This window comes from Gasterosteus aculeatus, chromosome 12, assembly GCF_964276395.1.
Source record: "Gasterosteus aculeatus chromosome 12, fGasAcu3.hap1.1, whole genome shotgun sequence".
Lineage (NCBI taxonomy): Eukaryota > Metazoa > Chordata > Actinopteri > Perciformes > Gasterosteidae > Gasterosteus > Gasterosteus aculeatus.
The window spans coordinates 4,266,958-4,290,968 of NC_135700.1; the positions used below are offsets into that span (position 1 = coordinate 4,266,958).

General features: G+C 46.0%; 1 protein-coding gene across 2 annotated transcripts; it reads left to right on the forward strand.

The window, feature by feature from the left end:
- Positions 1 to 650: 650 nt before the first annotated feature.
- bnc1 (basonuclin zinc finger protein 1) lies at positions 651 to 16,729 on the forward strand. 2 transcript variants are annotated; one of them, XM_040163335.2, is made up of 5 exons: positions 651 to 1,005; positions 9,144 to 9,246; positions 9,376 to 9,611; positions 10,774 to 12,854; positions 13,753 to 16,729. In XM_040163335.2, exons 1-5 carry the CDS (start codon positions 991 to 993, stop codon positions 14,546 to 14,548), a joined length of 3,231 nt encoding a protein of 1,076 aa, XP_040019269.2. In that variant the 5' UTR covers positions 651 to 990; the 3' UTR covers positions 14,549 to 16,729. The 2 variants fall into 2 exon arrangements, with proteins under 2 accessions (XP_040019269.2, XP_077941403.1); XM_078085277.1 differs by lacking the exon at positions 651 to 1,005 and adding an exon at positions 3,685 to 3,895.
- The last annotated feature ends 7,282 nt before the right edge of the window (positions 16,730 to 24,011 follow it).

Consider the following 24,011-nt stretch of genomic DNA (forward strand, 5'->3'; position numbering starts at 1 on the left):
CTTTAGTAAACACTTTTCCAAACTCTGATACACAGGACACATGTCGTGTGTTTCGATACCTACAGCGGGAATCCACGTATTCCTAAAGACATGTTTTTTTTTTTTGTCATGTGTGAAGTCCCCCTCCTCCGGACGACCACTCCACACTGACACATTCCTGACGGCACAAGGCATAACTTGTTATGGAGGCTGTTCACAGAGCAGTGTTAAGGTGAATCCAGACACACACACACACACACACACTGGGCTGTGTGCACCAAGAGGGGCAACGTTGATTTAGGGCATTACTCAGACAGGGAGCGAGCGAGCGAGGGGATCGAGGCAGAGTCTCCCCTGACTGCATTAGGAGAGCCTCCAGCCTTTGTGATTCCTTTTGATCAAATCTCTGTGAAAGATGAGTGTCATGCCCTCTTCCAGCCAGCTGTGAGGGGACTGCCCTGTGACTCCGAGGGGGTAGAGACGCGCACACGTGTGTGTGTGTGTGTGTGTGTGTGTGTGTGTGTGTGTGTGTGTGTGTGTGTGTGTGTGTGTGCAGGCTAGGGAGGGAGCAGGCAGCTCCTGAGGTGAGAATGCAGAGTGGGAGGATCTCATTCCAATCCCCTGTGCCCAGTTTCAACACACACACACACACACACACACACACACACTGAACATCTTGAGTAGTTTAGAGCCAGTCCACGGCAACATTAGAGGGGAGAAAGCAGAGGAGGTGCGTGTGTGTGTGTGTGTGTGTCTGCATCTGTGCCATGAGAGTAAAAGCACAGTGACTACTACTTCTCTTTTTTTGGTGGTGTGGTGTTTCAGTGTGTGTGTGTGCGTGTGTGTGTGACGACAGAGTGCATGTGTGTCCGTGCTGTTGGAGGAGATGCTGCCGGGCGCGATGGCTCTTTTGCGTTAGTATCCGCGCGGACGGGAGAGTTGGAGGCAGTTGTTTTGTGGGACTCGCGGGGAATGGCAAACTCACCGGTCTCCTTGGAAACATCCGACTAGATGACAATGGCCGAGGTAAGAGATCCTCCCTGCTGGTTTGTGTGCGCTCGCTCACGCCGACGTGTTCAACTAAGGCAAGCTGGACGGAGTTTACACGGAGCAGAGTGACAGGCGGAAGGATTTCAGACTTTTAGGAGCAGTGTTTTTGTGTTTGTGTGGGATTACGTGTGTTCGTTGATGAGAGACGTGCAGATGTAGAGTGCAGTTGTGCTGCGCGTCCAGATGTGTTTGGGATGTGTTCTTAGTAGTTGTTACATTGGGATCAATAGAGCTGGGTGGCGTTGGACATTTTTGGATGTTTTGGTGTTTCTGTATTAATACAAAAGCAGTATTATTTTCCCCCTGAATGCTTTTCTTTTGAGAAATATTGTTGCCTTTTAAAAGTTCTCTGAGTCAAACAGATTAAATTATTATAACAATGTGCATTTTTTACTTTTAAATGAGGAATTCTGTAACCAAAGAATAAGTGAACATAATAATAGGACCACTAGTTTGCGCCAGCTTCTCTTCTCTGTATACTTCCTTTGCTTTAAATGATTTGAACTGAAAGTGAGATTGTCCTTCCAAGAATCCAGAGGCAACTCCCAAAGAGCAACAAGTCAAAGTCAGTGGTGAACGAATCTTTATTTCTCTTTTGTCCTCTCTTCTGAATCCATGTTCTGTACGTGTGCTTCATGCATTTCATTCCAATCAAGCCTCTGGATTTAGAATCAGAATTACTTAACACTTGTATATCGAGGCATATTCTATCCTGAACACCACTTTCACCCTCGTTTTAGAGACAGTAATAAGCTTCTGTTCTCACCTGGCCTGTCCTCCATACAGCTGCCTGTAGCCCGCCCTCTCGTAGCCTCATGTAGCCTATTGTATCCTTCTGTAGCCTCATGTAGCCTCATGTAGCCTCTAGTTGCCTCTAGTTGCCTCCTGTAACCTCTTGTAGCCTCTAGTTGCCTCCTGTAGCCTCTTGTAGCCTCTAGTTGCCTCCTGTAGCCTCTTGTAGCCTCTAGTTGCCTCCTGTAGCCTCTAGTTGCCTCCTGTAGCCTCTAGTTGCCTCTTGTAGCCTCTAGTTGCCTCCTGTAGCCTCTAGTTGCCTCTTGTAGCCTCTAGTTGCCTCTAGTTGCCTCCTGTAGCCTCCTGTAGCCTCTTGTAGCCTCTAGTTGCCTCCTGTAGCCTCTAGTTGCCTCCTGTAGCCTCTTCCCAATGGGATTTAGGAGCAGCCCAATGTCTCATCGTGGACGTAATGCAACAATTGTCCGAGCTGTGTGTTTAGTGGGGCAGTCGGTAGCGGCAACACACTCAGGAGTGTGTACGGTGTGTTTGTGTGTAGAATCTGTGCCAAACGGTGGACGGAGAAGCGCTTGTAGTTTATTTGCTAGAGAGACGAGCAGATTGTCCAGACTGGAGGCTTTAACAACAATCTGAGATGAGCACACGATTAATGAATGAAGCAGAAGAGGAGCAGATGCTGTCTGATCATGGAAACAAAACAGACTGAAAAGGAGCATTTTCATCACTTACTTATTTAATACTTCATGTATTACTTAACAATTGTCCCATTGTTATATTTATGAATAAAAAAAACTGAGAGGCCCTTACGTTTTGTACAATTTATCTAATTTGTAATTAAAAACACATTTGTTATCAATATATTTTAAAGCAATGTAAAATAGATGAATATCCACTGATTTGGAATCTTAAATATTTTTAAATGAACATTAAATATGACAAGGCAAAGTCATTGTTTTAGCATAGTTTAAAAATATGTTAAAAAAGATATTAACTATTAATAATAACAGATAACAAATAAATTCAAATACAATTATTAAAAATTAATTCAATTAATCCAATTCTGCCATCATTTCAAATAAGAGGCTTTTTTTCTGTCTTTCTTGCACATTTCATGCTCCTCTAACAGGTTGCTTTTTATTGTGTGACACCATTACTGTGTGTGTGTGTGTGTGTGTGTGTGTGTGTGTGTGTGTGTGTGTGTGTGTGTGTGTGTGAGTGTGCATCAATGTGTGTGTGCGACACAGAAATGTGAGTAGAGTGCGCCTTTAACAAACTAATGTCCTCTCTCTTTACCTCTCTCGTCTCCTTCTGTCTACGTCCGTCTCTTTCTGTGGGCGTCTCTCTGTTCTCCTTTAGTGCTGCAGGGCACAAACACACACAGAAAACACCCCCTGCTCGTCGCACAATGCTCTGTGTGACTGTGTGTGTGTGTGTGTGTGTGTGTGTGTGTGTGTGTGTGTGTGTGTGTGTGTGTTAGCAGGGCGACTGCAGCCTGCCAGCGTCGTCGGCTTCATTAGGTTCATGATGGCCCATCCGTGAAAGGATGACGGGGGGGACACAGTGTTTGTATCTGATCCAGCATTTTACCCCCTTCAGCGTCTCCTCGAGCTGCCAAGCGCCCCTCTGGTCCCGGCTTGCCCCCCCCCCCCTCTCCCCCTAAACACCCCCAAACACCCCCCAACTAGACGCACACACACTCTCACTGCAGCCTCGCGTCCGCCCCGCGCTGCCACCAAAAGGCTTGTGAGGATTTGTCAGCCAGATGTGACATGATTGTCAGGAGGCAGGCATGGGAGGTAGATGGGAGGTAGATGGGGGATGAGGGGGTGAGGGGGGGGGGGGGGGAGAGAGAATCTGATATTAATCAGAGCGTAGCTGGGAGCCAAACTCTCTCTGCGACTGGGTGTACTAACATGTTCCCCTCATTTACTCCCTCTCTGAGCCAAACACTCCCCCTCTAAAGGGGAGACACATACACCGGGAAGCCAACCCAACTTTGGCTCGTCCCTCCGCCTCCCCCCCCACCCCCCCCGACACCCCTCTCCCCTACACAAGCTCACTCTCTTTTAAGGCTTTTGCTTTTGAGGAAGTCAGTCTTTTTCTCATGGATACTCAGGTAAAGATTTGTTACCTTTTTTGTTTGCACCAGTGTGTGTGTGTGTGTGTGTGTGTGTGTGTGTGTGTGTGTGTGTGTGTGTGTGTGTGTGTGTGTGTGTGTGTAAGTGCTTTATTGTGATTGACTGCCGGATGAGTGTGAAATAATGAGTTGTTCACGCTGTCTTTGGGCTCTATGGGCTCCTAATAGGCTCAAAACCCGCCTGTCACTACTTGTACTCGCCGGCTTCTTCTCGGGCTCGTCTTCTCCTTTTGTGGATCTCTGCTGTGTTAAAGGAGCTCGTGATTTTACTCATTTCATTCTTTGAAGTACGACTGACGTGAAGTCGATGGAGCGCCGAGGGTCCGTGTGTAAGAAGTATAATGTCACCTTTCTGTTTTTATCCGGGGCCGTGTGTTGAAAGTGCTCCCCTCTTTGTTCGGGGGGAGTGACATTAAATCAGGAGCCGGGGCCCGAATCCCGTCGCCCGCTGAGCGGCTCATGTATCCTGACCTCGCTCTAACTAACACTTGTCATCAATTAACATTTTACTGCCTCGCTCTCACATACACAACTTGGACCAGGGCGTGATTTATTCATGACTGTGCTTTTTGCCCGCGCTGCGCACACACACGCACACGCGCACACACACACGCACACAGAGCCTGTGGGGCCACGTGGAGTTAATGTGGTCCCAGGTGTTGGTCGGCGTTATTAGCAGGACATCGGAGTGTTACCAAGAACAACGTCCTCCCACTAGATTCCTGAGTGTTTTCTGTGTGTTCTGACTCTGATGAGTTATTTATTTCCCTTGTCTTTGTGTGTGTGTGTGTGTGTGTGTGTGTGTGTGTGTGTGTGTGTGAATGCTCGTCTTTTCTTGAGCAGGCTGTTTGCTTTTTATTGTCTATTTCATGTTTTTTCATGTGCTAAATTAAGGTAACCCGTTTTTTTGTTTTTTTCCCAAAATCAATCTCACTTTGGCCCCCAAGTTTCAGCGCAAACTCCTTTTAAAATTTAATTCCAGAGAAAAAAGGAGAAAAGGTTACTCTTTAATGAAATATTTCCCTCAAATTGGAGTTTTTAGAGTGAATGAATGCATCATTTTTAAAGGCAGGAAATAGTGCGTCCGTGACAACCTCCTACGGTCTAATATGTCCTTTTAATATTTATTCTTTCAATTTGAACAACAATTTAAAATCCACAGAAACAGAAAATTTTTGTGTTTTTTTGTGAAAATTTTTGTTTGTTTTCCTCCTCCTGTTCTACAACTTGGTTAATCAACAGATGCCATTAACTATAGCAACTAATTGCTTTGTTCATGGTCAATACAAAAACAAACCATTTGTACCCATTTACATGACCATTGTGTGTGCTGGAAAGTGAGTGGGAAAGTTAGTGTGTTTAGTTCATAGTAATATGCATTAGTAGTTTTCATCAAAGGAAACTCCGGCTGGCTTTATTCCCCTTGTGCCATAACGGACTCATAAAGTGATTCATGGCTGCTGGTAAATCGCGATCTCTCACTTGGCCGTCGTCACCCTTCCTCTTCCTCGGAGCTGCTCATCAGGTTGTTATTCTCTCTTTGGCACCACGACCGCGTCTTCCCCCATTGAGTGTCACTTTGTGGCGGGCTGCTGCTAATTGATTCGTTTTTCCAGCACATTAAGCCGGCGAGTCCCCGTCCGTCCCATCCGTCTCTGTCCGAGCAGCTGTTTGCCTCCGCTGAGTCTCTAAAGCCCCGAGACTCTTCAGGACGTCTACAGGATTTCATGCGTTTTCTCTTCTGTGTGTGTGAGAAAAACGAGGTGGAATGACGACGATACGCGATGAACATATTTTTCCATAATATATCCACACATTGTGTATCTACAGGTCACCACACAGATCAGGGGTCAGATACTTATTTGGTATGAGGTGTCTACTGACTTTATGCCGTCCATACAGGCAAAGTGCATTTTGGAAAAATGGAATTGTTTTTCTTTGCTGTGAAAAAAAACCCTCAATAAAATGTTTAGAAAGAAAAAGAAAACGCATTTTTCTCCCATGATCAGGACCGCGTGTGACTACGTATCACAAGACGGCTCTTCTCCTGAAAGCATCCGGATGTGAGTCAATTGCCATCCGAGCATCGGGCTCCTCAGCAACCGATCGAAGGCCGAATAGTCAGTGACTAAAACGTAAATCGGTCGAGCTGCTGTAAATAACAGGCCCGTTTGGCATGCGGGTGAGGAGCCACTTCAACATCTTCAAACAGCAACACGGTTGAGCAAAAAACAAACTTTTAAACCAAAAACAACCCAACCAACCATTTCAGCTGCTACCTGTTAAAGTTTAGCAGCTGGAATGGTGGAGATTTAATTCAACTAATTGCCGTGTTTTCACAAGATGAACCGTAACAGTGAGAAAGATCCGGCAGGTAGTAATGAGAATAAATATGAAACCGAAACAAATGTATCGTTCCCCTTTAAAATAAATCTGGTTTCAATTGAAATGAAACACTATTACTGATCAAGCGGAGCAGCTCTACTCACTCCTGTTCTAGACGTAGAACCTTTTTCATCGTCACTGTAACTTGTATATAATGAACTGTGATCATTTCTGAAACTACATTATTAAATTGTTATACATCAGCAAACAGCTAAATTTGCAATATGAATATAACGAGTTCATGTTACCTTTCACCTGAAAACATCGTAGGCGCATCGAGGTTCTTTACACACACACACACACACGGACTGCATTTTAATTTAGTCTCTGCCTTCTTTTCTTAACCTCGCCTTCCCTCTCTTTAACCCCCCCGCCACGACCTCCGTCTCCGCGTCCTGCACAGCCCGGCCCCTGAGTGCACAGTCCAACAAGTGGGCCGGCGCTGAGGGACGGTGTCCACCATAAAGATGTCCACGGGGAGACTGAATAAGCTTTCACTTTCACTTCACAAAAAACGGAAAAAAAGATTTGCAGATAGTGCTTCACACATGTAGTTTTATTTTTCTAAAGGTCAATATTGTTCGCAAACACTGGATCTCATTAATACACTCAGCGTTAAGGCTTAACTCAAGCTGCACTACCTCTGTTGTAGTATGTGTCCACATTTATTGTCCTAAAAAGCGATATCTATGCTAACGAAAAAAACTGAATATTCTGTCAAATATTTATTTTTACCAGTGTTATGAGAAATATTTGTTGCTGCTTCAATGAAGACCTCCCTTATTCTAACACTCTTATGCTGTAGAATAGATGAACGGAGCCCGATGCTAATTGCAGCGATGTGTGAGCGCGGTGTGCCGGAGGTGTGGGTGGAGGTGACGGGGGGGTCGACGTGTGGCCACACTGTTAAACATCACTGATATGAAGAAAAAAAAGCGACGCCGCGTCAGCTTCGGGCTCCACTGACCCAGCAGCATCATTTTGTGCAATTAGTCTTCTTGTCATCGGCTTCGGCGATGCGTGCGAACAGCCGGGGCTTTGTTGTGACAACGGGGGGAGAGAAAGATGGTGGGAGGCTCGGTCACCGAGCCGTGCTCCGCCCCGCGCTGCCATAGTGCTTCTTCTTCTCCCTCTTTTCCCCTTTCTTCTTCTTCTTCTTCGTCTTCTTTTCAGGAACTCAAAAAATGAATTGCTAATCAAGATAAACGACCCAGAGCACGCTGTGCATAGGAATGTGTGTGTGCGTGCGTGTGTGTGTGTGTGTTACAGGCTGGTGAGCGCGCAGGGGGCACCTGATTGAGATGTATATTAGGGGGAGCAGCAGAAGGAGGTGTGCGTGCACCCACAGTGGGCTGGGATTAGCCTAATTGGGCCATGTTGGTTCCCCGTGCTCTGTAATGATGGGATTATGTCGCTGAGAGACGAGCAAAAGGGCGTTTTTTTTGGGGGGGGGGGGGGGTTTACACCCCGTCACTGTCCAGAGCAGGACCGAGGTAGCAGGCCGGACACAAAACTGACACAGAGGGCGAGAGAGAGAGAAGCAGACGGATGTCACGGGACCGAGGCTTGGTAGCTGTTTCAAGGCCAGCTAGCTGCCGCCCGCCCGCCCGCCCGCCCTCATCTCGGGTCACTTTATCCGTCCTAATGAGCAGAGGTTATTGTAAGGTGGAACAACGCAACGCCAAACCTCAAGGACGAGCCCAGCCTCGAGCGCAGAAGCCAAGCGGCTGACTAAATGATGAGGAGGAGGAGGAGGAGGAGGAGGTCCCATCCACCCACCCACACTTGGCATCCCCCCCCCCTGCGCCCGTGGAGAGGCAGTGATCTCCAGCAAGGAGCTAAGCATGCCGCTCATGTATACCGAAGCCTCGCTGATCATGCATTATAGATGCGGAGGGGGAGAGAGGCGGCGTAGCACAGCCACTCTGAGGTTTTCAGCGTGTAGCGCAGCGTCTTTGATCCTAAATCTGATGATGCTTCATGCGCGGCTCCTAGTGCGTAAAGGGTTGATTCTGTCCAAGGCGGAAAGACCCGGAGACATTTCTAGCGAAACAGAGCGCTGGAGTCCTCTCCGCTGCCGAGTCAGCAGCTCCCCACTAAACCGGACTCATTAGGGCCATTCACTCCCCTCTTGTCTCTGTGTCCACTCACTCTGCTTTTCTGCACGTTGATCCTGAAAAGATAAAAAGCCATTAGCAGACGAGCTAATGGACAGAGTCCCTTGACCCCTGTGTGTGTGTGTGTGTGTGTGTGTGTGTGTGTGTGTCTGCCTTAGGCATTGATTGATTGGGAGGGTTTTGGTGGTCCAGGTGTGTCCGAGACCTTTTGTTAGGCGTACTGTAGATAGGACCGGCCCTGCAGCACTACTCCCCCCCCCCACACCCCCTCAGACACACACTGCACAGTCACTGTATTATTTCTGTCATGCTGCAATTCTGGGACGCATACAAATGTGGCCATCTGGAGATATTCTACCTTTAATTTTTAAAGGCATAACAGAAAAAAATCCATATCTTCTAGAAATAGAAAGTCAACCTTTTTCGATACATTTGGTCCAAATATTTGAATTCTCTGAAAAGTTGCAGCCCCCTTAAAAAGACACTTCGGTTTGCATAATTCAGACGACAGAAGCATCCGCTGCTTCGTAAAAGTATTGAAAAAGAAAGAAGGAGAAAAGATCCGGCGGGGAAATTTATGGTGATCAGGTTCTGAAAGACGTCAGCAAGTCCCAATTCCCGCCGAAGGGTGGTACCGTGGGTTGTAAAAACAGGGAATATATTGTTTTGTGTGTTGGCGCTCATTAAAAGAAGAGAAAAAACAGTGTCCCTCTTTGTGTTGACAGGCGATCTGCTGCACTTTGGTGAACTGTAACTGTGACAGCTTCAAGCCTGGGAAGCTGAAGAGGAGGCAGTGCGAGAACTGCAAGCATGGCTGGGTGGCGCACGGTAAGACTTCGCTGCTCCAAGATCAGATATTGGTGTATATATTGTGGTTTATTTTTTCAGCATCGCTTACATGAATGACCTTACATAGATGCAATCTAATCAAGTCAAGTCGGCTGTGTTGTATTGCAGCCCTGAGTAAACTGAAGGTCCACCACATGTACCAGAGCAGCCAGGTGGAGATTGTGCACTCCAACGTGGTGTTCGATATCTGCAGCCTGATGCTGTACGGCACCCAGGCCGTCCCCATCCGCCTCAAGATCCTCCTGGACCGTCTGTTCTCTGTGCTCAAGCAAGAGGAGGTCATCCAGATCCTCAACGCACTGGACTGGACCCTGCAGGACTACATACGTGGATACGTCCTCCAGGTGAGCTGTGTGGGGGGGGGGTGTATGTATGTGTGTGTTTTTCGACAGTTCTGATAACACCCCACACGGGTTTCTGAACCCTTCAAGGCGAAAATAGGGAAAGATTTTGGAAAATACGCTCATTTACTGTCTGAGAGGGAGATAAAAGTGCTCTAAACTTGCTTTCTAATGCCAGTATTAGATTAGTTAGCAAAAAGTAAACGTATTGTATCAAGTCTAAAAGGAAATGTATTTACTAATGTAATGCCAGTTGAACACATTGTGACTCTGCTATTCATACATAGCCATAAGATTCATATCAATCCTCAAGGGAGGAAGAGGGAGGAGACTGGTCATGAAAGCATGGTAGAGGAGACTAGGGATGACATGTAGCGACCAATGCCATGAACCCCCTTGGTACCCACGCTGGTTGCTGTGGTACAACCGGCTCGGGGAGGTCTCAGAACTTGGTGGATTTGTAAATCTTATTTATTTTGCTTGAGATTTCCTCTCAAGCTGAAGCCAAGGCCTGGGCTGCAGGCACCATGTCAGCGCGCGCTCTCAGTTCGATTAGTACATCATCAAGTATTCAAGTCGGGGCGCGCTTAATTCATGTTAGCTCATCTAATTGCGAACGTAGAGTCAGAATCCTCGACAGGCGCCCGATGAATGCTCTGTGATGAAATATTAAACACGGTTACGGCACGAAGCCGCTCTTTCCCTTTCAAAGACACCCAAACTCACATGTGATTACTGCCGGGCGACGGGAGAGAGGACCCACTTGATCAATGTGAACCGCCCTGTGATCACCCTCTGTGATTGGTGTGCACGCCTTTGTATGTGTTTGCTAATATGCCTCGATGCATGCAAGTAAATCCACATGATCTAAATGAAGAGAAATGACCTAGGAGATGAAACACTGGGAGTCGGTGTAATGAGGGCTCTCAGGATTCTGCGCTGCCCGCACGTATTAACGCTCAATCTGATTCCTTCATTTAGCCGCCCTGCCAGTCTGCTTCATGGGGTGTGTCATGTAACCCACTGTGTGAATATGTATGAGCAACCCAACAGACATTTATAATGCTAATGATGAAATTGCTCTCTCCCTTCTTTCTCTTCCCCTCTCCTTCCCAATGTATTTCATACACCCGCCTCCTCCCCCTTCTTCCCGCCCCCTGTGCAGGATGTAGCCGGTAAGGTACTGGACCGTTGGGCCATCATGACTTTCGAGGAGGAGATCGCCACACTGCAGCAGTTTTTGCGTTTCGGCGAGACGAAGTCCATAGTGGAGCTGATGGCTCTGCAGGACAAGGAGGGCCAGGCTGTGTTGGTTCCTAGCACCCGCACCAACTCTGACATCCGCACCTTCATCGAGCGCAACACGCCTCGCGCCGCCGCCAACCTCTCGCCGGCCAAAATCGATAAACTGAGCAGCAGTAGCATGCACCACTTTGAGAACTTTGTCAACAGCATGGCGTTCATGCTGCCCTTCCAGCTGCTGGGCTCCGTTCCTGCACCCTTCCTGGGCTCCCCGGCAGGAGCGCCGCAGTACCCGCAGCACCAGCAGCCATGCCGCGGGTCAGTGGAGCAGCAAAGCCACAGGCGAGACGATCAAAGCTGTGACGGCCCGGGGAGGGATAACCCCCTCACTCTTTCGCACCCCCCCGAGAGCAGCCTGCTCGGATCGGGCGCCGTCTCATTCACTGCTGATCTGGACCGGAGCGGAGACAGGAAAATGGACATCATCTCCACCACTACAAAGATTGAGGCGGAGGACTTCTCCACGAGCGACAACTACTCGGAAGGCCCCTCGACTCCGTGCACACCCTCCATGAGCTCGGACGTAACGCAGATGTCGCCCGAGAGCAAGATGCGCTGCCTGGAAAGGAATGGGAGCGGCGGCGGGGGGCTCTCGGCGGGCAGCGGGGGCGTGTGCTCTCTGAAGAAAGGCCGGGTGTACTGCAACGCCTGTGAGAAGACATTTTACGACAAAGGCACGCTGAAAATCCACTACAATGCAGTGCATCTGAAGATCAAGCACAAGTGCACCATCGATGGCTGCAACATGGTTTTCAGCTCCCTGCGCAGCCGCAATCGCCACAGCGCCAACCCAAACCCACGGCTGCACATGCCCATGAACCGTAACAACCGGGACAAAGACATCCGGGGCAGCTTGTCGGGAGATGAGGGCTCCCCGGGGGAGAAGAGGCCTGATTATGGAATCCCCATCCCCGTCTGCGCCGCAGAAAGCCACAAGTCAGTGCCCAGCTACATGGTGAGCCACGTGGACACTGGCGCTAAGCTCCACAGCAGCTCCTTCCCCAACATGGGCCAGAGCGGCATCCTCTTCCCCAATCTGAAAACGGTGCAGCCAGTCTTGCCTTTCTACCGCAGCCTGGTGACCCCGGCAGAGCTCGCCAACACCCCAGGGACGCTACCCTCCCTTCCGCTGTTGTCCTCCTCTGTGCCCATCAAACCACTGGCGGGCCCTGAACCGTGCGCGGCGGACCCCGTACCAAAGAAAAAGTCTCGCAAGTCAAGCATGCCGATAAAGATAGAGAAGGAGATGGTGGAGCGAGATGAGCTGGCAGATAAAGGGAGCGGCTCCGAGGACGAGGCTCCTTTTCAGGGCCGAGGCGTAGAAGAAGAGTGTGACAGACTTCGAGGAGAACGGCGCGTGTGCACAAGACAAGCTGTGGACGAGAGGGACACGAGGGGAGGGCACATTGGCGAGGAGAAAGAAAGGGAGGTCCACAAGCATCTCCTGGACCTCCCTTTAGATCGTGAAGTGACGGCGAGGGAGGACAAAGACGACGAGCCAACGCGAGACCAAACAGGGGTCTTCTCCTCTACAGCTTCCCCGTTGGAGGACAGACTGATGGAGAACCGCTGTGACGACGACTTCCTTTGTCAGCCCCCCAAAGGCAGTGAAGAGAGGGAAGAGGGGGATCACGCACACACTGACAGGATCGCACGGCTCGGGTGGGATGACGGCGAGCACAAGCGGTCCAACGGCGGCGCTCTGCAGCTCGTAGGCCGCGAGAGAGAGGCATCGGACGGCTGTGTCGACGACTACGGAAACTCTGGCTTTTCCCAACTCGACCCCGACGGTGACCTTCCACACCACTGTGAGATCTGCAGTAAGACCTTTAAGAACCCCTACAGTGTTAAAATGCACTACCAGAATGTCCACCTGAAGGAGATGCACGTGTGCACGGTGGACGGCTGCAACGCTGCCTTCCCCTCCCGCAGGAGCCGAGACAGGTGAGAGGCACTCAACAGACGTGTGTTGTGGGAGGACGGGCAATCAGGATCGCTGACTAATTAAAGCGCCTCGATTTCCGAGGGGGCGAGGGCCAAATGGGATCTGTTTGTTTTTATCAATCGACCGGCTCACTCCGTTGTCCTCATGGCTTCTCTTAGCAGACACCCTGTGTGCCAGTAATGAGGCATCAATTATGTGCTACTCTAACACGGGCTGCTGAAATATGCAACGTTTCTGGCGGAGTTGATATTCTAGAGCGCTGTTTGTTTAGAAAGGAAATGGCCCCCAAAGCTTGAGTCGTACTCATTCACGCAACAGCAATATCTGCGCAGCAAAAAAAAAAAGGGTGATGCCCGTCCACACAGGATATGGGTAAACTGTGCACATGTCTGTAGATAAATACAGACAAAAACTGTAATATATGCAGCTTTTACGGCTGCTAAATCTCAACAAATAAGACCAAAAGGAAACAAATCCATCCTGTGCCTGTCCTGACGTCAGAAAGTACCGCCGGTCCTCTCGTTGATCAAGACCTCCAACTCTGATCATTTTCTTTTTCTGTGCTTAGCTCCAAGCGTGGTGGCCGTGTAAGCGCTGTAATATCATTTGAGCAGTATCTCGTGAGACGGGGTAGAGGGGTTTAAGTGATGCACCCACGTGAATTGACATTGTTTAAAAGGAAGCCAATTATTGTGTGAAACGTTTGACTTGTTAATATGTATTTGTTTCATTAAACATTCTCTCTAAACAATATATATATATATGAATGAATGAAAAGAGAAATTCTTGCATTCTTTTTTATTGCTTTGGCGTTTTAGGTCCTCAGTCTGTTCTTCTTTTTTTATTAATAAATAAAGGTCACTGTGCCTAATTCATTTTTTTTTTTTTTATCTACAGACACAGTGCAAATTTGAACCTGCACCACAAGCTTCTAACCAAAGACTCATTCAGCCCAGCCAACCCACTATACTTGCCCTCATCCCACTGTATAGACAGAGACCCGGCCACTCTGGACTACTATCAAGACCGGGATCTACCCCATCGAGACCCGACCAGCCAGACGTCCGTCATCTTCCGAGGACACAATCGCATGGGCCTGGTCTTCCCAATGAGCAAAATGTCCACCGCACCAAACAGTGCTGAGGTGTCTCCTTTAGCGGACATGGAGGCTTTAGGGGGCGGAGGGGAGGGGGATGGAAATGGGGAGGATGGGGCAGTGCTGGACCTGAGCACCTCCTCGTCCGCCCCCCCCCGGGGCAGCGGCAGTGTCCGCTCTTCCTGGGACTCAGACGGCGGCGGTAGCGAGGAAGGGGTCGAGGAGGACGAGGAGGCGCTCCACATGGAGGACAGCGACGAAAGCTGCGACGGACTCGGCACGGGGAGGCCGGGGCGCGAGGAGCTGGTGCTCGCGGGCGGGAGGACCCTGGGCTGCATCGGGGGAGGACAAGGCGGGCTTCAGGGAGGTGGGGGCGGGTCTCCGATAACCTGCCACGTCTGCCAAAAGGTCTACAGCAACAAGGGCACGTTCAGAGCGCATTACAAAACCGTCCACCTGCGACTGCTTCACAAGTGTAAAGTCCCCGGCTGCGACACGTCCTTCTCTTCTGTACGAAGCAGGAACCGCCACAGCCAGAACCCAAACCTTCACAGGAACCTAGCCGTTGGCTCCGGGTCCGCCACGGAGCAGGAGTAGGGACAACGTGACCCTGGGGTTGTAATTGTCATTTTTGTCGTTGTCGATGTGTTTGGGCACCTAAAAGAAGGCTCGCCAGTTGGCACTTTTTAAAATATCCAGCTGTGATATTTTCGGGGGCGAAAAATAAAGTACAATTAGAAGTTTATTTTTAATTGGCAAATAAAACTTGCTTTTAGATGGTTGTGTTCCCACATCAACGATTAAATGTCAGTGAGTCCTCTGCGTTGGTTTGCCTTACAGCCCACTTTAAAGATTCTAACGATGTCTCTGTTTGACTGTCTGCGTGTTGTTCATGTGAGAGTTGAGTATCATAGGAGTTGTTTTCTCTCTGGTGTTTTTGTTGTCAGATGTTCACATCACACCTGTGAAGCTGTGCATAATGTGATCAAAAACAGTAGTGAAGTAACCTCGACATATTTCCTTTCTTGAAAAATAGTCTTTGTTGAAAAGCTATGGTGTTGTGAGCTTGACCAATAAGTTATTGTATTGTGTTATATATGATCTGTCTTCACTGTTCTGCTTGTTGCATACTGCCAATGTTGACCAAAGATTTTTCAGTCCACAGGTGTGTATAGAAACCTTTTCATAATGTGTGAGGGGTATGCAGTATTAAATGGGGCCGCCCAGTCTTATCCCATCTTATTTGTGTCAGCAGTATTCATGGGTGGGCTCTGTATCTGTAAAATAGGGTCAAATTCACCAAAATAAAACATAAAAGAACAGTTTTTGATTGATCACGGTATAATGAAATATTTTGATTTTGATGGTGTTTTTGTAAAGAAACCTGCTCATGGGACTAGACTTGATTTAGGCATCGTATTGTTTGTGTGGTTGCTTGCAGTATCCTGACTGACTGGACGATAAGCAGGACGATATGCTGCGTCTGGAGGTTAGAAGCATGTACTGTGAATGAGTCAAACACTGATAGAAAATAACAATAGTAATAATAGAAAATGATAATAATTGTCCAACATGTGAGCACACCGGAAAAAAACAAAAACTGGTAAACAAAATGTTTATTGAACTGTATATTCTGTGAATAGAGTTATTTGTTATTTGAAAGAAACCAAAAATATACTGTATAAAAAAGGCTCATTTCACCTCTCCCATCACATGTTCCTCTTTTCGTTCTCTTTTTTTAAATCACTGAACAAGTGCGCTGGACCTCATGCAGGACCCACTCACATGAACGCTGTGTTGTCAAGTGACTTGTACCAGTGATTTAGGAACATGCCACATTTGCCACTTTGCTCCTATTTTCTCTTAGCTAAGTACGCGATTTACGAGTGGCCTGAGTTGGGGTTCATGTACAATTACTCTACATCGCCTGGGTTCGTCACAAATGAGATATTTTGGTCATTTTAACTGTAATTTTAAATTTGAAAATACTCCAAAATAATTAGAACTATGTTATTTATGACACTACGGTGTTTCCTGCACGTCCGACTGAAGGCTAATATAATTCTAATTTCAGCGTTTATTTAAATATTGATGCTATCGGACAACACTAGAATTTCAACATGAATATCTCAAACTGCAAATGAACCTTTAGGTATTTAAACCCCGGGTGTAGCGATACGTTCTTCATACTTCTTCTTCTTCATTTGGTTGACAGTACGATCCTCAGGTGAAAGGGCAGAAACAGCAGTTGTTATTTTTCCACCTTCCTCAGCTCTAGTTTGATCCCTTATTTCCGTTAATGATGCTGATGAAGACTTATGGATTTTCCTTTATGGAAGACTTCAAAATAGGATTCATGGGGCAGGACGAGTCGCCCTATGGTGTCTTATTGGGCTGTTAATTATGCTGACACGTAATTCCCATTCACGCAGGCTCATTCAATGTACTCAGCTATCTGAAGCTAGCAGGGTTGGCACACGAGCAGGAAAGACGTAAGAGAAAGTTAAGTTAGAGAATATGAAAATGGTCTTGCATGAGGTTCGTTACGTTATTATTTCACTTCAGCGTTTTGTTCTGGTTTTGCTCTGCATTGTGCCTTTTGTTTTCATTTGGTATTTAAATGCAATGCAGCAGATTTAGGATCCCATTTGTATGTTGTTCGGATTTGTAAAAAAGAAAAAATGGAGTTAAGCTGACATATGTTGATTGGTGTTCATATTTCCTTTGATTTAATGTTTCAATATTAATTTCAATTAAATAAAAAGCCATATGTTTGCACATGTTTGAAACGTGTTTTTAATCCACCAACATCAGAAAGGAAAAGAGGAGGATTGTGGCTTCGCTCATCTCGACAGCAATACCATGTGATCCGGACTCCCAAACCGCTACCAGACACTGCTGGGAAGATTACATACTGCAGAAACATTCTGCTAGGCAGATCATCCCACTCCGATAGGGCAAAAAACATTTAAAGGTTCAGCCAAATCTGTAAAATATATTTTTCATTGAACTCTCTTCAGAACTGAGAAGTAATGTCTTAAAAAACAAAGCCATATTGTGGAAAATTTGTCCACAGGCTTCTCCTGGAGGGAATGCTCACTGTCATGACTTAGTACTGACAGTCCACATGTCAAAACCGGATAAGAATAAATTGACAGGAGTAAGTGGGCATATTTGCTTACTTACTCCTGTCAACTTATTATTATTATTTGCATTTTGGGTTCACCGACCCTTTAAGGCACTGAGAAAATCTGCCTGAGTTGGTGCGAGTCCAAATTCGCTTGTTTGGATGAAGTTTGACCCCTTCAACGGCACCCTGCCCAGATTGGGAATCCAAGCTACGCAGGTGGAGGCAAACATGTACAGCAGACAGTCATGTCAGGGCACAGCAACAGCAGCCCGTAAAAAGCTTTTTGATTCCATTTTTGTGATTGCGTTCAACACGACCAAAGGGAAGAGCCACTAAGATGGTCCCATTCAGCAGTTATTCAAATTGGCATTGCTCCAAAATAGCATGTACTTCACTGCCAACAAAAAATAGCCCTTCCAATTATTGAAGAGGTGAGCTAGTCGCAGTAGTACTGCTATGCAAAGTCAAAGGCCATGAATGGAAATGGACGGGGACAGCGGAAGTATAGTTGGGCCCACATTGAAAGAGCGAGGAGGGCAAATCTGTTACGCAACATGCCAAAGTATTGCACTACTACAGAGGGCTGAAAGCCTTGCATAACTCAACAATTCAACCCACCCATCACATTTACTGTACATTAGTGATCCTGCAGAGCTGTTCCTCATCACTCTGGAGCTGAAAAACCCAGTTCAGACAAGTGGCCCCCATCCTTTCCTCTAGCACGCTGCAGAAATCTAGTACCACTCAGAGAGGGCACAACGGGTTATTTCAGTCCCTCCTGCGTGCTGCATGTAGGCGACAATATTCAGCAGAGAACCTGGTTGATCTGTAGAGGTGGAGCACTCGCTCAGCTTCCTCCACACTACAGTTGGAACAACTTGCATCTTTGGGGCTATTTTTAAGAAGCAGCGGACGGCTTTCAGAAAGCATTCAGTGGTAAAAGTGTACAAATGAACCGTGGGCACCCACAGAAACCCAGCAATCCCACTGTGAGTGAGCACGTCGGTCGCTAGCTCACAGCTAACGTCTTCACGGGGCTGACTGTTTGGAGGAACTGAACTGGAACTGCCAGAAACATTCAGTAGTTAAAGGTGCATGAATAACTAGGGCCGCGCTATTAATCAAATATGAATCTGAGTCACGGTTTTGACGTTAAAAGTGAGTGCTTCAGTCTTAGCCAGCACTGCTGCACATCAAATCAAGCGCTTCCAACTGAAAGTATTTTGTATTTTGGTGAAATGACTATAAGTTATCAGGATTATGACACGTTGGTCAATGGAAGCTTTATATCTCTGTGTTTTCTTTGTTTATTTGAATGGGATAGTTCAATGGAAACATTTTGTCCGAACAAATCGATGATGGTGATCTCAGCAGCCATTGGGATTATCATTAAATTGCTCAATGAATAAGAGAGTTATTCTCAGGGAGGAGTTCGGCAGAAGTCAATCTTGTTTTAGCCATATTTCTAACATCTATTAAACCATTGGTGAGGTCTTATAACACTGCAATATCACCCTAAAACTGTTGGGGGGGCAGAAACCTGACCAGGCAGATGGGTAAGTGGATTGTTAGCCAATGCTATTGGTGATATACTTACTTGTTGGTCACAAGAACGACACTTATCACAGAATTATCACTGAAGCCTTAATGCAATCACCAGAGGTAAAAAGTGAACTTTACGGTGCTCCTCTACGTCACAGTCGCACGAGGCTGAATGATGGCGTCTTTTAGTCAGTCTTTTTAAAAGCTTCCAAATGGTGAAAAAAGTGGGATATTTACCAACGTATTTTTATTGCTCAAATCAGTTTTGTTTGTGTTAACAACAAGCACCCAAACCAAAATCCATTGGCTTAGGGAATCAGACTGAAATTCAAACTTAATGCTCATTTCTTAACTCATTCCTACAGCATTCTATATAATGCTGTAAAGTGGACTGGGATTTGGATTTATCTCGAGAACAAAACATCTTCTGATTTACAGATGTCTTCTTCCAAACCTAAATCTATGGGGGAAAAAAGTATTTCTGGGCCCCATTAGAAGAACAAGTTCTATTTCCACTATTTTTACAATATGTCTAATTGGCTTCGAAAGCCCGGTGCTCTCCCCGGAGGCTATTACAGACCAACCAACTTCCACAACTGCTGTATCTACGGGGGGAGGATAAGGGCCACATGTGAAAAATGTCTGGGTCTGTGAGGGCTCGTCTCTGTGTCCACAAGGCACACTGTGGATCCGTCCAGTAAAAAAAAAAAACCCAATACAAATGCAGCTTTAGTACTAAAACAATGCAGCCATGTTCCCAAATCTCAGCTACAGTGGTGTCTACAATGTCATTGCGACCATCCAACCACTAAAACTAATAAACTGATATTATTTTTCAAGTGAGTATGACGTAAATCATGAATCTGCCCGGAAAACCCGAAGATTCTTCTGCCTCTCGTGAGAAAACTGAAAGTTTGCTGAGAGCCAGCACCTGGGGGGCGATTGATACGTGCCCGCTACTGTGAGGTTCCCAAACAGTGAAACTGAGCCCTCTGAAAAACACTGCTTCTGATCCCCCACATGTTCCAGAGAGGGGTCTTTCTGGGGCACTGACACCGGATCCCACCTCTCGGTCCAACTAGGGGGAGTGTGTGAGGGAGGGGGGGGGGGGGGGGGGTTCGTCGCAGAACTAGACGATACGGCAGAGAAGGGGGGAGAGAATGGATTGTCCACGGGTGCTTGGGAAGCTGAGGACTATGGAGGGCTTGGAGGGGGTGGGGGTATTACCGCCTGGCACAGCAGCCAGATGGACAGCAGATGACTTTTGTTCCTGCAAATACTGCAAAGACTAAGAAGGAGGAAGAGGAGGAAAAGTTGCCAAAGCAGAAGGAAGGAGGGACGGGGCCAGGGGGACAGAGGAGTCACGCTTAAATGACATGGAACATGGAAATAGTTATTACATGCAACATTAGTTAAAACTGTGAGAAAAACCAATCCTGTGGTATCCTATAACCAGTCTAATATCCTACAGTATTACTTCAAAGGTTTACAGGGGTTAAGAACATAACCGTAGTCCAGCTTCTCGCAAGCAGGCAGGACAGCACAGGAGGGGAAAGCTGCTGCTCGGCCGCCCCCTGCTGCTGGATCTGACTAAGTCCTGGGCGGGCCTGTGCTGCTCTCTGGTGGTGTAGACAACCAGACACGGGCAACAGTCCCTGCACGACACCTCAACGGTTGGTGCCAGTGGTTCCCAAAGTGGGGGTTGTAACAGCATCAGAAAGTACATTACTGTACATACATTTAGTATGTAGTGCAGGATGACATTAGGATCTTCATCACATCGTCCCTGCCAGGTTAAAGCAGACCTTATGGGGCAGCGCCAGGTGTTGAGTCCGTCCTCATTTCCGCCATTGCTTGCTGGTTGAACAGATCAACAACCGTCCAGGCATCATCCATTGTATCAGATGTCTGCATCACACATAACCCTGACACAGCTGTCACCACGGTGTGTGAATGGTGTGAATGCGAGTTACTGATGGGCGGGTGGCACTGTGCATGGTAGTTCCAATCATCAGTGAATGGGTGTGACTGGATGAATGCTGACATGACGACAATGTGCTGAAGCGCTTTGAGTGGTCGGAAGACCACAAAAGAGATACACAAGAGCCTGCAAAGGTAACAAAAGCCTCCTACCAGCACCGGCGAAGCTTTTTGAGCTTTGGAGCTTTTTTTACAACAAAAAGTGTAAAGGTTGTGATTTTAAAAAGCTGTCAGGGCAGTTGCTTGGCAACCAGAGGAGACTCTATGAAGAACGCTCCCAACTTGTGATTTTGCTTCAAGAGTTTTGAAACAGTTTTCCAGATAACTGCATTCATATAAAAAAAATTAAAAAGCGTTCATAGGAATTGCGTTGATAAAGCTGTGTGCATGATTATTTTAGTCTTTGAGGAAACTGCGTTCTTTATTCTTTCCATTGTAAGAATCGGCCATGTGTGCCGGGGGGTCGTTTGGAAAAAAATGATCATCATTACTAATTGGTGGGTGTTGAGCAAATCAAAATCCTTTCTTTGTTTACTCATAATGAAATGCTGTACCTCTACCAAGAGGGCTGGCAGATCGTACTTACTTATTTAGTTGTACTTTCTTACAGGTTCTGTCCTTTTCTTTACCCCGATAACGTTTTTTTTTCTGTACCAATGTGAAAGTCCTCGGAGAAAAGAGGTCTTTTTGTACAGATTGTAAATACACAAAATGAACTGAATTCATTTTTTTTAAAACACTCACAAACTTGTTTGTATTGTTTCCTGTTTTAGTTTGAAGTTCCCTGACTCTTTCGTAACATATTTCTTTACCTCCTGTCGTTGTGGTCTCCCCCATAGATATATCTATATAAAGGCTGGATGTCTCTTCAGCGTTGCCGGCCAACGGCGTCAAGCTTCCGCAGATGGCGGCCATCTTGCTACAGGCAGCTCGCATACCCATAACATTGTGTTGGTAGTGGTACGTGTACTTTTTAAATAACCATAACTTGCTCGATGTTTAAATGGTTTGGTTTGTTATAAACGTCAGAGATGTTGTCATGACACAGCTTACTTATGAATAATAATGCTTGTCATTTTCTAAAAAAAATAAAAATAATGTTCTAATATACGTATAAGATTTTCCTTTACAAATATACATCAAGAAATGCCGTATGTTGAAATCCCCACCCTGTACAGAGCTGTATTTATGGCACTGCATACTTATGAATAATTATAATTATAACACATAGGTGCAATAAATACACACATGCACAAGGTATTTAAGTTATTTATGTTAAATATTAATACATGGGCTACTAAATCCAGCATACAGAATGGTCCCATGAGATATATGTATACTTTTATAATAGCAATATTACTATATATAGTGTCATAAATACATTTCTAAGGTGGGGATTTCAACATGCAGTATGTCTTGCTGTATATTTGTAATGGAAAATCTTAACAACATTATTCTATTTTTTAGAACATAACATAATTATTCAAATGAAAACTCAAATTATATATGAATATGCACAGTATTAGATGATATTATTAAAAACACTTCCCCTCTGTTGCGCAATTCTTTAATACGATTTGACAATATATTGGATTTGTAAGCTCAATAAGCTCCATTTCTTAGATGGATGAAGACTTCCTCATCTCCCCTTGATCACTGGTCTCTGATTTACATTTTTTCCAACTATCCCCAGAGAAAGCACATTGCTTTGGGCTCAACCTCCTAGCGGGGATTGCCTTATAGGATGATCAACTGACAGCCACACAAATCCATCCATTTATGGGGTCGTCTGTTGGGTTTTGTGGTTTTCCATGATGGTTCACAGCAGACCATCTGCAGGAGCTTGCAAGCATATGCAAAGTTGCTTGTTGAAATCCAATGCTTAATAGCCACAGAGCTTCCCGTGGGGCTGTTAAGCTGCAAGTCGATCCTGATTTACTGTGCAAACCCAAATAACGGAGATAAACCAACTGAGGTGGAGACCTGGACGTCAGGGTCTCTGAAGGCAGAATAATGAGCAAACTCCTCATGCTAACTATAAAAATAAGAGGTTCAGTATAGTGAGCTCTTCAACTACCCGGAAAACATGGGAAGACGGTTCATTCACAATATGACTGAAAAAAATCCTACAACTTGTGAAAAACAGCGCTCCCTGGTGAGACCTTTGGGATCTACAAATGCAAAAAAGGCGATTATCAATGTTGTTTTCAATTTGGAACCAATGATTGTTTGAGGTGGGTGTTGTATATGTCTGTCAGTGGAAAGGAAAGGGATAGTTTTTAAATAATTGTTTGCAAACTAAATCAAATTGTATAGAGAGAAATGCTGACGTTAGTAATATAACATAATATTATATATTGATAGTGATTGCAATGTATTTTGATGAACAAAGGTCTCAAATCATTTGCTCTTGAGCACAATTTGCCGATATTTTTGCTTTAATATTTGAATGCAATGCAAACTCATACCCTCACTAATCATGATTATAAAATAAGTAGTTTCTACTTCAAAAGCATTTTATTTAAGGTCGCTCAAACATTTTTAACACTTTTAAAGTCATCATCTCCCTCCGCTCCTCCATGTCCTCCGCGCGAGCCGCTGTCAGCCAATGGGCTTTGAGATGTGGCAACATCTCCGCGATTCATGAAAGCCTCCTCCGCCACTCAGCGAGCCAAACCGGATACACATAACACAGTCTCCCGTTGTTACTTTCAAAATAAAATGTATCCTGACGACACAGCCTCGTGAAAATAACAGTAAAATATTATTTGTTCTGCAGGCTATTATTGAATACATGGGAGGTCTTCCTCTGATACTTGATTAATAGAAAGAGTGTAAGTGGCCATGATTCAGAATTTAAGGCAATGTGTACGAGATAAGTAAGATATTTTACATGTCAATGTGAAATACACATTTTCAGCTAAAGGCCAAGACATAACGGTCTGTTAAGGCTTATTTTAGGTTGTTTAGGAGCAATTTGAGAAGAGTCACAAGCCTGTTAAAAGATATGGAGAGAGCATTGGTAACACAGTATGGGTGAGATGTTCATCATTGTCATGTGAATAGACTACTATGAAACTTTCACCTGTGCCAATTATTCACACCGTTCATTTGGCATGAGAAGCGGCTGGTGGAAAATGTTCTACGTATGACAGGCAGGGACGTGCAGGAAAAGCATATATTTTGCCCAGATATCATTTTACAAATATTACTGGGTACATATTTCCAAAACACAAATATTGACATGTTTATAATTGAATATTATGTTTTCTTATCTTTTTTTCTCGGGCCAGGTGGGGCAACGCCTCATTTCCCTCAATTGGCCAGCCGGCACTGATGAGAAGCAATCAAAACCCTCAGTTTAACGCTTTTACTTTGAAGGCAGCACAGGTGTTTCCGGTCGTGTCT

What these genes read in the sequence shown, in the direction of transcription:
- bnc1 (XM_040163335.2), top strand. An exon ending in TACGTGGATACGTCCTCCAG is followed by an intron (nt 9,612 to 10,773) that starts GTGAGCTGTGTG and finishes CCCCCTGTGCAG; the next exon opens with GATGTAGCCGGTAAGGTACT. An exon ending in TCCCGCAGGAGCCGAGACAG is followed by an intron (nt 12,855 to 13,752) that starts GTGAGAGGCACT and finishes TTTTATCTACAG; the next exon opens with ACACAGTGCAAATTTGAACC.